This window comes from Bos taurus, chromosome 27, assembly GCF_002263795.3.
Source record: "Bos taurus isolate L1 Dominette 01449 registration number 42190680 breed Hereford chromosome 27, ARS-UCD2.0, whole genome shotgun sequence".
Taxonomy (NCBI): domain Eukaryota; kingdom Metazoa; phylum Chordata; class Mammalia; order Artiodactyla; family Bovidae; genus Bos; species Bos taurus.
This window is the reverse complement of record NC_037354.1, coordinates 14,257,407-14,268,943: the sequence shown is the minus strand read 5'-3', so window position 1 is coordinate 14,268,943 and position 11,537 is coordinate 14,257,407. Positions and strand designations below refer to the sequence as shown.

The 11,537-nt window shown below is 42.9% G+C and overlaps 1 protein-coding gene and 1 long non-coding RNA gene across 3 annotated transcripts; one reads left to right on the top strand and one right to left on the bottom strand.

Moving 5' to 3' along the window:
* Window positions 1-4,994: 4,994 nt before the first annotated feature.
* On the bottom strand, window positions 4,995-8,547 carry CDKN2AIP (CDKN2A interacting protein). Of its 2 annotated transcripts, none has more exons than XM_005225979.5 (3): window positions 8,108-8,547; window positions 7,563-7,662; window positions 4,995-7,103 (listed from the first exon to the last, which is right to left on the bottom strand). In XM_005225979.5, exons 1-3 carry the CDS (start codon window positions 8,377-8,379, stop codon window positions 7,095-7,097), a joined length of 381 nt encoding a protein of 126 aa, XP_005226036.3. In that variant the 5' UTR covers window positions 8,380-8,547; the 3' UTR covers window positions 4,995-7,094.
* LOC132344045 (uncharacterized) lies at window positions 8,269-10,814 on the top strand. Its single transcript, XR_009493121.1, has 2 exons — window positions 8,269-8,355; window positions 9,506-10,814. It is a non-coding gene; the product is annotated as an uncharacterized lncRNA (long non-coding RNA).
* Window positions 10,815-11,537: the final 723 nt, after the last annotated feature.

Sequence of the window (11,537 nt, the reverse complement as noted above, 5' to 3'; positions counted from 1 at the left end):
ACAGCATATTAAAAAGCAGAGACATTACTTTGTCAACAAAGATCTGTCTAGTCAAGGCTATGGTTTTTCCAGTAGTCATGTATGGATGTGAGAGTTGGACTATAAAGAAAGCTGAGTGCTGAAGAATTGATGCTTTTGAACTCTGGTGTTGGATAAGACTCTTGAGAGTCCCTTGGACTGTAAGGAGATCCAACCAGTCCATCCTAAAGATCAGCCCTGGGTGTTCATTGGAAGGATTGATGTTGAAGCTGAAACTCTAAAACTTTGGCCACCTGATGCGAAGAGCTGACTCATTTGAAAAGACACTGATGCTGGGAAAGATTGAGGGCAGGAGGAGAAGGGGACGACAGAGGATGAGATGGCTGGATAGCATCACTGACTCGATGGACATGAGTCTCAGTGAACTCCGGGAGCTGGTGATGGACAGGGAGGCCTGGTGTGCCACCGTTCATGGGGTCGCAAAGAGTCGGACACGACTGAGCAACTGAACTGAACATTGTTTAGTGTTCTAGAACACTGGATTCGAGTTCCTACTTCAACATTTACTCATCCTGTGATTTGAGGAGGACAAGTCAAAATGGTCATCAGTTTTCTCATTCGTGAAATAGATCAACAATAGCAATCCAACTACAGGTAAGGAGACTGACTTAAGTAAGTTGTCCATAAAGCATCAGTGTATTGCAGGCACCCAGTGAATGGTAGCTGTCCTCATGGTGCGTTCTTGCAGTACTGATAGTTTTGTTTTTTGAGCTAGATGATCTCATTATATGGGCATTTATAAATTATTGGGCTTTATATATGAACTTCTGCCATTATATTTCACAAAAAAGAAAAAAATGATAGCTATTTTGGGAGTTATCTAAAGGTTAATTTCTGTGATGGTCCCTTTAGCCTGAGTCTCTACTAATTGCAAATTCTAATCACATTATTACTTTAAAACAGATTAGTTCTAGAGTAAATTGGAGGCTTTCTGCTCCATCCATTGAAATACCTGTTGCAGAAGGAAGCTGGCGTCTACACAAGGTCTCATCTATTGCTAAACCCCCTTCTTTTCAGCCCAAGGAGATGCCAAGGAATTGAGAACAGAAGGTAGAGGAATTCAGCCATGGGGTATGGCTGCCCTCTTTCTAAGTAGGTCGGCTCCTGTCAATTTTACACACAGGATTCCATCTTTTAAGAAATATGACTAAAAGTTTGAAAACCACTGATTGCATATTCAGAGTTTGGATTTTATCATTTCAATGTCCAAGCCCTGCTAAACTGACAAACATGCACACAGTCATAAGGAAAACACTAGGTGATCATCTTCTTACATTTGCATCTATACTTCAAGTTTTATGTATATTATATATATATATATAAAAAACAGTGCCACTTCTGTATCATAGCACAGCTTTATAGCTACGTATGCTTACTGTTTATGCTGTTAGTTTGGTTGTTCCTAACACCTTCCAAGAATTCTGCTTCTACTCATGAAAATTTTAAGATCACATAAAGTGTTTAAGGATTGGCATATGAAATCTCCAGTTTTTACTCAAAGGAAAATCCTGTATCTAACCCTTCCTGTTTGGTATTACCTTCTGCCACCTCCCTGCACCACGCCCCCTTCCCCCAGCCCCACCCCCACCACCACCAAGTTAAGTCAGTTTTGTTTGCGAGCTTGTCCACTAAGTATACCATTTTTCTTGCTGTGTAAACCACAAAGGAATAAAGAGAAATTTAAAAATTAGTATTTTAAGACAATGATCTTTCTCCAGTAGTCTTTTTAAAGAAAAAACAAAAAAGTGGAGAGTAAAACTGGTAATAAGGAAAGAAATGGAGAAAGGAATGGTTCTAGCTGAATGGCAACTAAGCTAACATTCACTGAAATTTCTATCCATTTTCTTTTGCAGAGGGAGTAGCAACATTAGTGACTTGACAACCCTGCCTTTATCTATTTGTTTAAACCGTAGAAAGCCACAAAGAATTCCTTTAATCATCAACCACACAAATTTCTTTTAAGTCATGCTTAAACAGATACCCATCGATTTGCCAGCATCTAGGAAGTGAGTCAATAGATGGCACCCCTTTTTAAGACAAAGTCGACAAAGTCCTCTCAAACAACACAAGATGCCTGGTTCCCAGCCGCTGCTTGCTTTGGTTACCTTCTCATTTCTCAGGAAATCAAAGAGAAAGGAGAAATCTGTACCAAGGAAAGTTGTACTTGGCAGGGAAAATAGATGGCCCTTTTATATCTAATTTAAAATGGAGCATGCTTTTGATAATGTATCAAAAGCCTTGGAATTACATGTTTATCCTCATGACAATTATTTCAGCCAATGGCAGCAGTGGAAGGCCCCCAAATTTGGGTTAAAAACTCATAACAATACCATTTTTTAAAGTCAACTTTATCAGGGGAGAAAAAAAAATTCCTGGACTTTAGCACCATCGAGGGAAATTAGTTTTAGGACAGCATCTTCTCTCAGATTTAGAAGAAAAACAAGAATTTCCCATCTCAATATCTCATTTTATTCAGTAAACTTGATTGCAAATTATTTTATTAGCAAACTTCAACTGCATCCATATGGGACAATTCCCCAGTTAAGAATATTCAAGACATGCAAGTACTAAGGAGAAGCAGTACAAATATTCAGTTCAGTTCAGTCGCTCAGTCATGTCCGACTCTTTGCGACCCCATGAATCGCAGCACGCCAGGCCTCCCTGGCTATCACCAACTAGTCAATCTGATTACACTAGGACCACAGCCTTGTCTAACTCAATGAAACTAAGCCATGCCCTGTGGGGCCACCCAAGACAGGCGGGTCATGGTGGAGAGGTCTGACAGAATGTGGTCCACTGGAGAAGGGAATGGCAAACTTCAGTATTCTTGCCTTGAGAACCCCATGAACAGTATAAAAAGTACAAGTATTAGGGCTCCTAAAGTGACTCTTCATGGGAAATAGATGGAGAAACAGTGGAAACAGTATCAGACTTTATTTTTGGGGGCTCCAAAATCACTGCAGATGGTGACTGCAGCCATGAAATTAAAAGACGCTTACTCCTTGGAAGGAAAGTTATGACCAACCTAGATAGCATATTCAAAAGCAGAGACATTACTTTGCCAACAAAGGTCCGTCTAGTCAAGGCTATGGTTTTTCCAGTGGTCATGTATGGATGTGAGAATTGGACTATAAAGAAAGCTAAGCACTGAAGAATTGATGGTTTTGAACTGTGGTGTTGGAGAAGACTCTTGAGAGTCCCTTGGACTGCAAGGAGATCCAACCAGTCCATTCTAAAGGAGATCAGCCCTGGGTGTTCTTTGGAAGGAGTGATGCTTAAAGCTGAATCTCCAGTACTTTGGCCACCTCATGGGAAGAGTTGACTCATTGGAAAAGACTCTGATGCTGGGAGGGATTGGGGGCAGGAGAAGGGGATGACAGAGGATGAGATGGCTGGATGGCATCACTGACTTGATGGACGTGAGTCTGAGTGAACTCTGGGAGTTGGTGATGGACAGGGAGGCCTGGTGTGCTGCGATTCATGGGGTCGCAAAGAGTCGGACACGACTGAGCAGTTGACTGGACTGAACTGAAAGTGACTCAGTTCAAGGAAATGAGCCTTTGGAATAATGTGGTCACTTAAAACTAGTAGGAAACCAGTTTAAGGAATTTTCAGAAATGTTGGCCTTTAGAGAAGTGAGAAAGATTGTTAAGCAATAAAACATAGTAAGCTTGGACTCTGGAATCAGATAGGATTTGAATTTGCTCTTTGACCACATTACTTTTTTAGTTTCATCTGAAAATGGGCCAAATGATAAAAGCTACTCATCAGAATCTGAGAAAATGAGAACACACATCCAGGCAATTCCTCAGTTATGGTGCGCTTTGCAGGTATTACCTTGTTTGTTCCCCTAGGTTCTGAGGCAGCTTGTCTATTTTACAGATGAAGTTAAAAGGTTGAAATCCCAGTTACATGCCTACTTAAAGGGGCAGAGCCAAGATTCTATCTCAAGAATAAGATTCCAAAGCTGCTTTTCTTCTGTCCTATGCTATTATGAAGAACTGTAAAATATGCGTTTCTCTTAAACCAGGGATTCTTTAAATAGTGATAGCAAGTGTTTATAAATTAGATGTGTTTTTACACTAAGCAGCTTCCTCCAGTTCTACCATATAAAAAGTTTACTGTAATTTAAAACATTTTCAATTGCTTTTATATTAACTTGAAATTTAGCCAATTTAGACAATTATTAAACCATCTAATTTAGATACATTACAGAAATTTATTCTTGTAATCACTGACCCACAAATTACAAGGCTGAGGAAACAGGTAATTAAAACAGCTTTCACAACACTCATGTTACTGCTCCTCACAATATATAAAGGCAACCCATTCACAGACTATGCATTTTAAACTTTGGTATCCAATTTAACATGCTCGAAAATGAATCATTTTTAAGTTGTCCAGTGAAATAAAAAATTATTTCAAGTATATGTACTGTCTTCTATTATTTCTAAAATATAAAATTTAGAAGTAACTTCTGCATACTTAAATTTTACTGTTTATGCCCAATTTTCCTACTCCAACACAACTGCCATGTAAAAGGTCATGTCCTGATTTTTCTCGGTACATTATCACATCAATGGTCAAAGTGCAGCAATTTTAGAAAGCCAGAAGGCCAGAGAGTAATCCAGTCTGAATCACTTAGGACACAGAAGCAGGACTTCATTTCATTACCTACAAATGTAATTCAATTGAACAGGCTCATTAAAGAGCTGAGCTTAGCTTTTCTACTGCCTGCCCAGTGTTTTTCTGAGATTTGTAAACAAAAATAGAACACCTGGTTCTGCTTCTAGATTTGCAAACTGTTAACCTCACTATCCATAGAAAACTGCATCAAGTTGTGAAAAATTACCCAGTTGTAACTTACGATGACTAGTAACATGAAGCCTATTCGCAAGAATTGGTTCTGACTTCGGGGCTGAAAAAAAAAAACCAAAAAAAACCACAACTTCTCGAAAAGGTAAAACAGCTTAAAGCATTTAATATCTAAACAAATCAATCCGTTAATTATAGTAGTCACAAAATATGCTTAATATAGAAACCCACATTTATGTCTTTAAGAAAAAGGGTAATATAGTTTACCTCAAAACATAAATTAACCCACTTAAAGAATCTGCAGAGGTCAAAATCATGGTGAATTTCAAACAACTTCAGAATAAAATAAACAAGTATTTTACACTGCTTTATATTTTAAAAATGCTTACAACTTCTCATAAAAATAGTCTGAGGCAACTATTTTCTCTTATTCTTTAACAGACGTTCAGTATTATGGGCAACATTCTTAAAACCTTAAGCTTCACAGACTTTCAGACATTCAAATACTATGGTCCCCTTTTCTTTGATGTGAAAGTTTATTCAGCTAGGAAAAGAAAAAGCATGGTAGACAACTTATACATTTTTCACCAAATTGAAAGTAGTACAAAAATTTCAAGACTACAGAACTACACATCGTACCTAATGTGTCATTAAAAATAGAAGACGGTATTTTCTTCAGCAAATAAAACAGCATACTGGTATGCCGGTAATGCATAAACCTTTTAATGTATACTGTCATTCACAAATTATTTACAACTTCCACTGTGTGAAGAGAACTAGAATGTAAATTTTCTGCAAAACTGGAAAAAAGCAATACAAAATTTGTGAAAGCTTGTGTTTCAAATACAAAAGTAAGCCAGTTTGTCTCTTCAAATACCAGATAATGTACACACTGATATTTTGGACATATTACAGTAATTCTTGAGGATGTTTTAATGCTGGAGGCAAGTTTACAGGCCTGGATTCTTCATCGAGGAGTACTAAGTCTTCTATTTCACTGCCTCTGTATTTCCTTTTACATATTTTTACCACTACCTTTTTCTTGAGAAATAACTTCAAGGCTTCTCTTGATGCAACTGCTTTAGCATTTTCTTTGCTTTTTCCACAGCCAGTGCCCAAATACACAGATTTACATCTCAATTCACAAACAATACTTTCTTGAGAACTCTTGTTTTGAGGCAGATCTGCCAGTTCTTTTAGCGGGACAAAAAACACATCCAGTGTGGCTTTCAGAGCCTCGATAGCTGCGTTTAAGAGCTCGCCATGATTCACATTGGGACTAAAGCCACCGACAGCCACCAACTTCCATGCCACTGTTTTATACAGTCTGTTGAAAAAAGGTTGTTTCTGTTTCACATCTTCGTTGGTTAACTTGCAACAAGAGAACTTGACAGAACTCTCACTCGACTGTGAAGTACTTTTGGAAGGCAGCTGTGCCGTGCTGGTCTGAGAACTACTCTTAGAAGCCAGCTGGGACACACTTGCTATCGCAGTGTTTTTGGAGACCAGAGAGCCACTGGTCTGGGAGCTGTTCTTGGAAGCTAACAGTGACGCAGCTACCTGTGAAGCGCTTTTGGAAGTCAGCATTGTGTTCACTGAGGTGTTGCTCTTGGGGGTTAGTGAAGATGTGCCTGATGACGAACTGTTTTTAGAAACCGATGATGAAACACTTGCCTCTGAACTGGCTTTAGAAGTTAACCCGCTGGAAGCTGTCTCTGAACTAGGTTTAGAAGACAACAGTGGCAACTCTACTTCTGAGCTTCCTGAGGAGCCCAATAAGGGCACCTCAATCTCTGAGACGCTTTGAGAGGCTGAGGTGGACGAGCCTTCCAAAGCACTCTTTTTCGGCGATCCACTTTGTTGTCTGGAATCAGTGGACTGGGTTACATGACTATTCACACTGGATTTCAACAATGAAGAAACAAATGATGCCGAACCATGTTTATCTGGAACTTCTGGTTCAGAAGCTTTTCCAGACCCTACCGCTGTCACCTGAGAGGCAGTGCTGCTGCTGCTTTGGCTGGCAACTGCCCGCTCTCCATCACTTGTGGCGCTGCTATTCTGACTCGGGTTGCTGGAGCTCAGAGCTGAGTTCCCACTACTCTGTGATTTGGAAGAGGAACCCGAACAGGTTGAGCTGCTCTCCTGCTGACCTGATGTTTTAGCAGGAATTTTCAGACGATCTTGCTCAACTGCAGAATTGTTTTTCCCTTCTATGGCTCGTTTTTTGGCTGGCTCTTCTACCCCTTCTGAAAAAAAGGAAAGCAGATATATAAGTCTACTTCACACACACACATCAGCTCAAAATGTACAAGACAGATACACATATTAAAACAAAGGCACAAGGTAAGGTGAAATTACTTCAGGATTTGTAAATTCTTTACAAAGTGTGGAATAACTTCATTAATTCTTAAAACAGCGTTGAATAACATCAATAATTTCTAACATTAAAACATTAACAGCATAGGTAACATTTGACACTTCGAAATCTCATGGCAGTCAAAGGAAACTATCAAATTCAAAGCCTAAAGCATATAAACACATAATTTAACATTCCAACTTGATTATTAACATTATAAAAATTATAACTCATTAAAAAATTAGTAACGATAATTCCTAATTACATCAAACTTAAGTTCTAAACTCCTATGTATGTTCACATCTATGATCTGCTAACCATTGCTACTCGATATCCCTCTTTTCTTCACCTTGGCAACCAGTTCGTCTCTTGTGATATGGATTGGAGCATCTGTCACTTTGATGCCTTCAGCCATACTAAGTATTTTATCCATAACTTTTTGAGGGTACCTGTAACAAGAAGGGAGAGACGCTTCAGAAAGTGTTTCTGCTCCGCTGCCACCTCTAGGGTACAAAAACTGCAGGCCACAGGAACTGCATTTCCTGGTAGTAAACAAGAAACTGAACCAACCGCCAGGAACTTTCGGTTTCCTGGAACTTCACACACAAACGCCCAGGGTCTGGGAGGCGGGGCCCTTTCTTACAATCCTAATTTAGATTTAGTGTCACTTTCCCCACAAGAGCATTGTCAGCTCATCGCCAACGACACCAACGGCAGCTCCCCCACGCTACGGGGGCACCTCCGGACCGTGAATTGTGTCGGCTTCTGCCAAGAGACGCCCTTCTCGCCCTTAGAGGGCAGCAGGTCCCGCGGATTCCCGCGCTTCACCACTCCCCCTCTCGGCCGACGGCTCCGGGCCTCGGGAGAGCTGCTCGGGGACGCGGGCTCACTCACCGGCACCCGAGGAAGACGTGGTTGGCCCAGGCCATGGAAAAGGAGATGAGCTGCTGCAGCTGCCGATTGCGGGTCCCGCTCTCGGCATCGGCGGCCTCCTCCCGGGGAGCGGAGGCAGCGCCGCCGGCGGGGGCCAGGTCCCCGGCGTTGCGGAGCAGGAACTCTCGGCGGTGGCGCCAGTGTTTGTCGGTCTCGCCGTCGCAGCGCAGCGCCTCCACCCAAGCGGCCACCCGCGGGTTCTGGCTCAGGTATTCCGACACGTCCTGCGCCATGTTGGGCCTGCGGGTCGCGGAGGCCGGGAGCGGACTCTGAGCCGGGAGGCAGGCGCGGGGCGCGAGGTGAGCGGCCCTGTCACTGCGGCCTGCACCGGCGGCCCTCCAGAGAACGCCCCTCCAGAGGCCCAAACAACAGCGCCGGGAACAGCTGAACCGCCCACTTCCGCCCGCCGCCGGCTCCTTCCCTTTTATAACCTCGTAGCCGCCGAGCGCCCGCGCGTCCTTCCGGCGCGAGCCGGTTCTCCCAGGACGCTTTGCGGCGCGCGAGCTGCCGCGACGCCGCGGCCCCGACGGCAGCGGGGGGAGGGGAGGCGGAGCAAGGGCAGGCGGGCGCGCGCCTCCCGCCCCAAGAGGGCGGTTCGCCTGTGGGTTGGCCTGGGGTACCCTCGACCTCTGCGCCCGCCTCCCCGTTCCGGGTCGGCTTTGTGACGCCGCGCGCTCCGGCTTCCTCCCTCCCGCCCCTGGCCCGCCGCTCCTGGGGGCGGCCGAGGGCATCTGGGAATGCGGACTGGCTGGGCGGGGCCGGCCGAGTCCTCGCGTGTGGCGCGCGTCCCCGCTGACTCGAGCTGCTGTCCCAACGCGAGGTCTGGCGTCTCGGCCCCAGGACGCTGGTTTCGAGCAGGGCCAAAATAAAGCTCGCTTTCATCTTTTGGTTATGTGGAAAACAGCATCCAGCGCCGTTTCGAATATAGATAGGCGAGGCATTTTGAAGCCGTTCGGGTCTCGGGGCATTTAGGGATGTGCAGGGGCATTTTCGTTTAAATTGTGCTATTAAAGATCAATGATAACTTTTATCCAGGTCGATGTTGCTCTGTGGAGCCCAGTCTTTGAAACCAGCCCTGACCCCGCAGATTTGGGTTTGGTTTCCACAGTTCAACTCAAGCTGTACTGCTTCCTCTTGGGTGGATTTTTGGTCAATATCGAACGCTGCCCCAGGAACTTCTGGCTCCGTATTTCGTTAAATTTATAAAGAGTGACGTCTAGCTGGACGGAAAGAAGTCATTTGTCTCCATGACCCCAACTTTACCCTCTTAGAGCACTTTTTTCTTTGCATTTTTTTTCTCCCATTTTAGAATGTCCACACTTAACATTACTCCCGACTTGCTTATGTTTCCAATATTAGGTGTTGAGATGGTTGGATGGCATCACCGACTCAATAGGCATGAGTTTGAGTAAATCCGGGAGCTGGTGATGGACAGGGAGGCCTGGCATGCTGCAGTCCATGGGGTCGCAAAGAGTCGGACGACTGAGCGACTGAACTGAACTGAGGCGGAGTCAACAGTCCCTCCCTCTCAGCCTACCCTACCCTCATTGGTTTTCACAAGTTCCCTTCTCTCCTTTTCTCTCCGAATCCTTCCTCCCTCTAGTCCAGTGATTTGTCTCCTAATAGTGAGAAGGCAGGTTTTTTTTTTAGTACGATATATGCTATTATTCTTAACTTCGTGGTCCGTGATCTATGCCCTGAACCTTCATATGCAAAGTAAACCTTAAAAAAAAAAAAAAAAAAAGACGTATCTTTTAGGTCAAGCATCTGGCTCCTTCAAAGAACAAATACTCCAGCTTTCAGCCCAAAATGCTTTTATTATAATTTTAACAATCAATTTTGAAATCCAGGCTCTATTTGAGTGCCCTCCAAAGCAACAGGGAAAGAAAAGGAAATTCTTGGTTTAAAATGTCCAGATATCCAGTATCCTTGCCTGGAAAACCCCATCGACAGAGGAGCCTGTGGGCTGCAGTTCATGGGGTCACAAAGAGTGGGACAGGACTTAGAGACTGAGCACTCTACAGTAATGCTAATCTGAAATTATGTTATTTGAGGAAAACCGCAAATAACTCAATTTACTAAGTTATTAAATACCCCAAAGTAGCAATCATGTTTTCTCTTTATTACAAATAAAAGTAATTTATTTTTGAATAGCTAGGAACATTGAAAGGTCATTTTTATTTTAGACTAAGTTTATATATATATACACACACACACATATAATTTGAAGTTATTAAATGTAAATCATTAGCCTCTTTTTTGGCGAAGTAGAATCTGCGTATTTTTTTTAAAAGGAAGAGGAAAACAAATATCGTATATTAATGCATAGATGTGGATTCTAGAAAAATGATACTGATGAACCTATTTGCAGGACAGGAATAAAGATGCAGACTTAAGAGAATGGACTTGTGAACTCACGGGGGAAGGAGAGGTTGTATAGCACAGGGAGCTCAGCTCAGTGCTCTGTGATGAGCTAGAAGGGTGGCATGTGTGGGAGGGAGGCTCAGGAGGGACGCTCAAGAGGGAGGGGTATATGGATACATATAGCTGATTCACCTGGTTATACAGGAGACACTAACAACACTGTAAAGCAATTATATTCCAATAAAAAATTTAAATAAAAAAAATAAAATGTCCAGATATCATCTAGGTGTGGAATCATACTTGTTGTCTCCCCCATGCCAGATAATTCATCAAAGGAAAAACCAAGAGGCTCTTTAGTTCTTCTTCACTTTCTGCCATAAAGGGGTGTCATCTGCATATCTGAGGTTATTGATATTTCTCCCAGCAATCTTGATTCCAGCTTGTGCTTCTTCCAGCCCAGCGTTTCTCATGATGTACTCTGCATATAAGTTGAATAAGCAGGGTGACAATATACAGCCTTGAGGTATTCCTTTTCCTATGTGGAACTTGTCTGTTGCTCCATATCCAGTTCTAACTGTTGCTTCCTGATCTGTGTACGGATCTCTCAGGAGGCAGGTCAGGTGGTCTGGTATTCCCATCTCTTTCAGAATTTTCCACAGTTTACTGTGATCCACACAGTCCAAGGCTTTGGCATAATCAGTAAAGCAGAAATAGATGTTTTTCTGGAATTCTCTTGCTTTTTTGATGATCCAGCAGATGTTGGCAATTTGATCTCTGGTTCCTCTGCCTTTTCTAAAACCAGCCTGAACATCTGGAAGTTCATAGTTCATGTATTGTTAAAGCCTGGCTTGGAGGCTCTGCCTGGACCTTTGGAAAAAGACAAGCCACTAGTGCCCTGAACCAGGTTGGGCTGGCCTTTAGGAGAGAAGTGAGCACAGAGAAGATCAAGAAATCACCTGACATGAGATTAAAGGGATCAGACAAACTTATTAAGATTAGGAGGCCATCACGTGAGACAAGATTAAGG

Bases quoted from the DNA above. Each gene is read 5' to 3' on its own strand.
- CDKN2AIP (XM_005225979.5), bottom strand. From the start codon at position 8,379: ATGGCGCAGGACGTGTCGGAATACCTGAGCCAGAACCCGCGGGTGGCC. The intron at 7,663-8,107 runs GTGAGTGAGCCC...TTCTTGTTACAG, and splicing joins CACGTCTTCCTCGGGTGCCG to GTACCCTCAAAAAGTTATGG.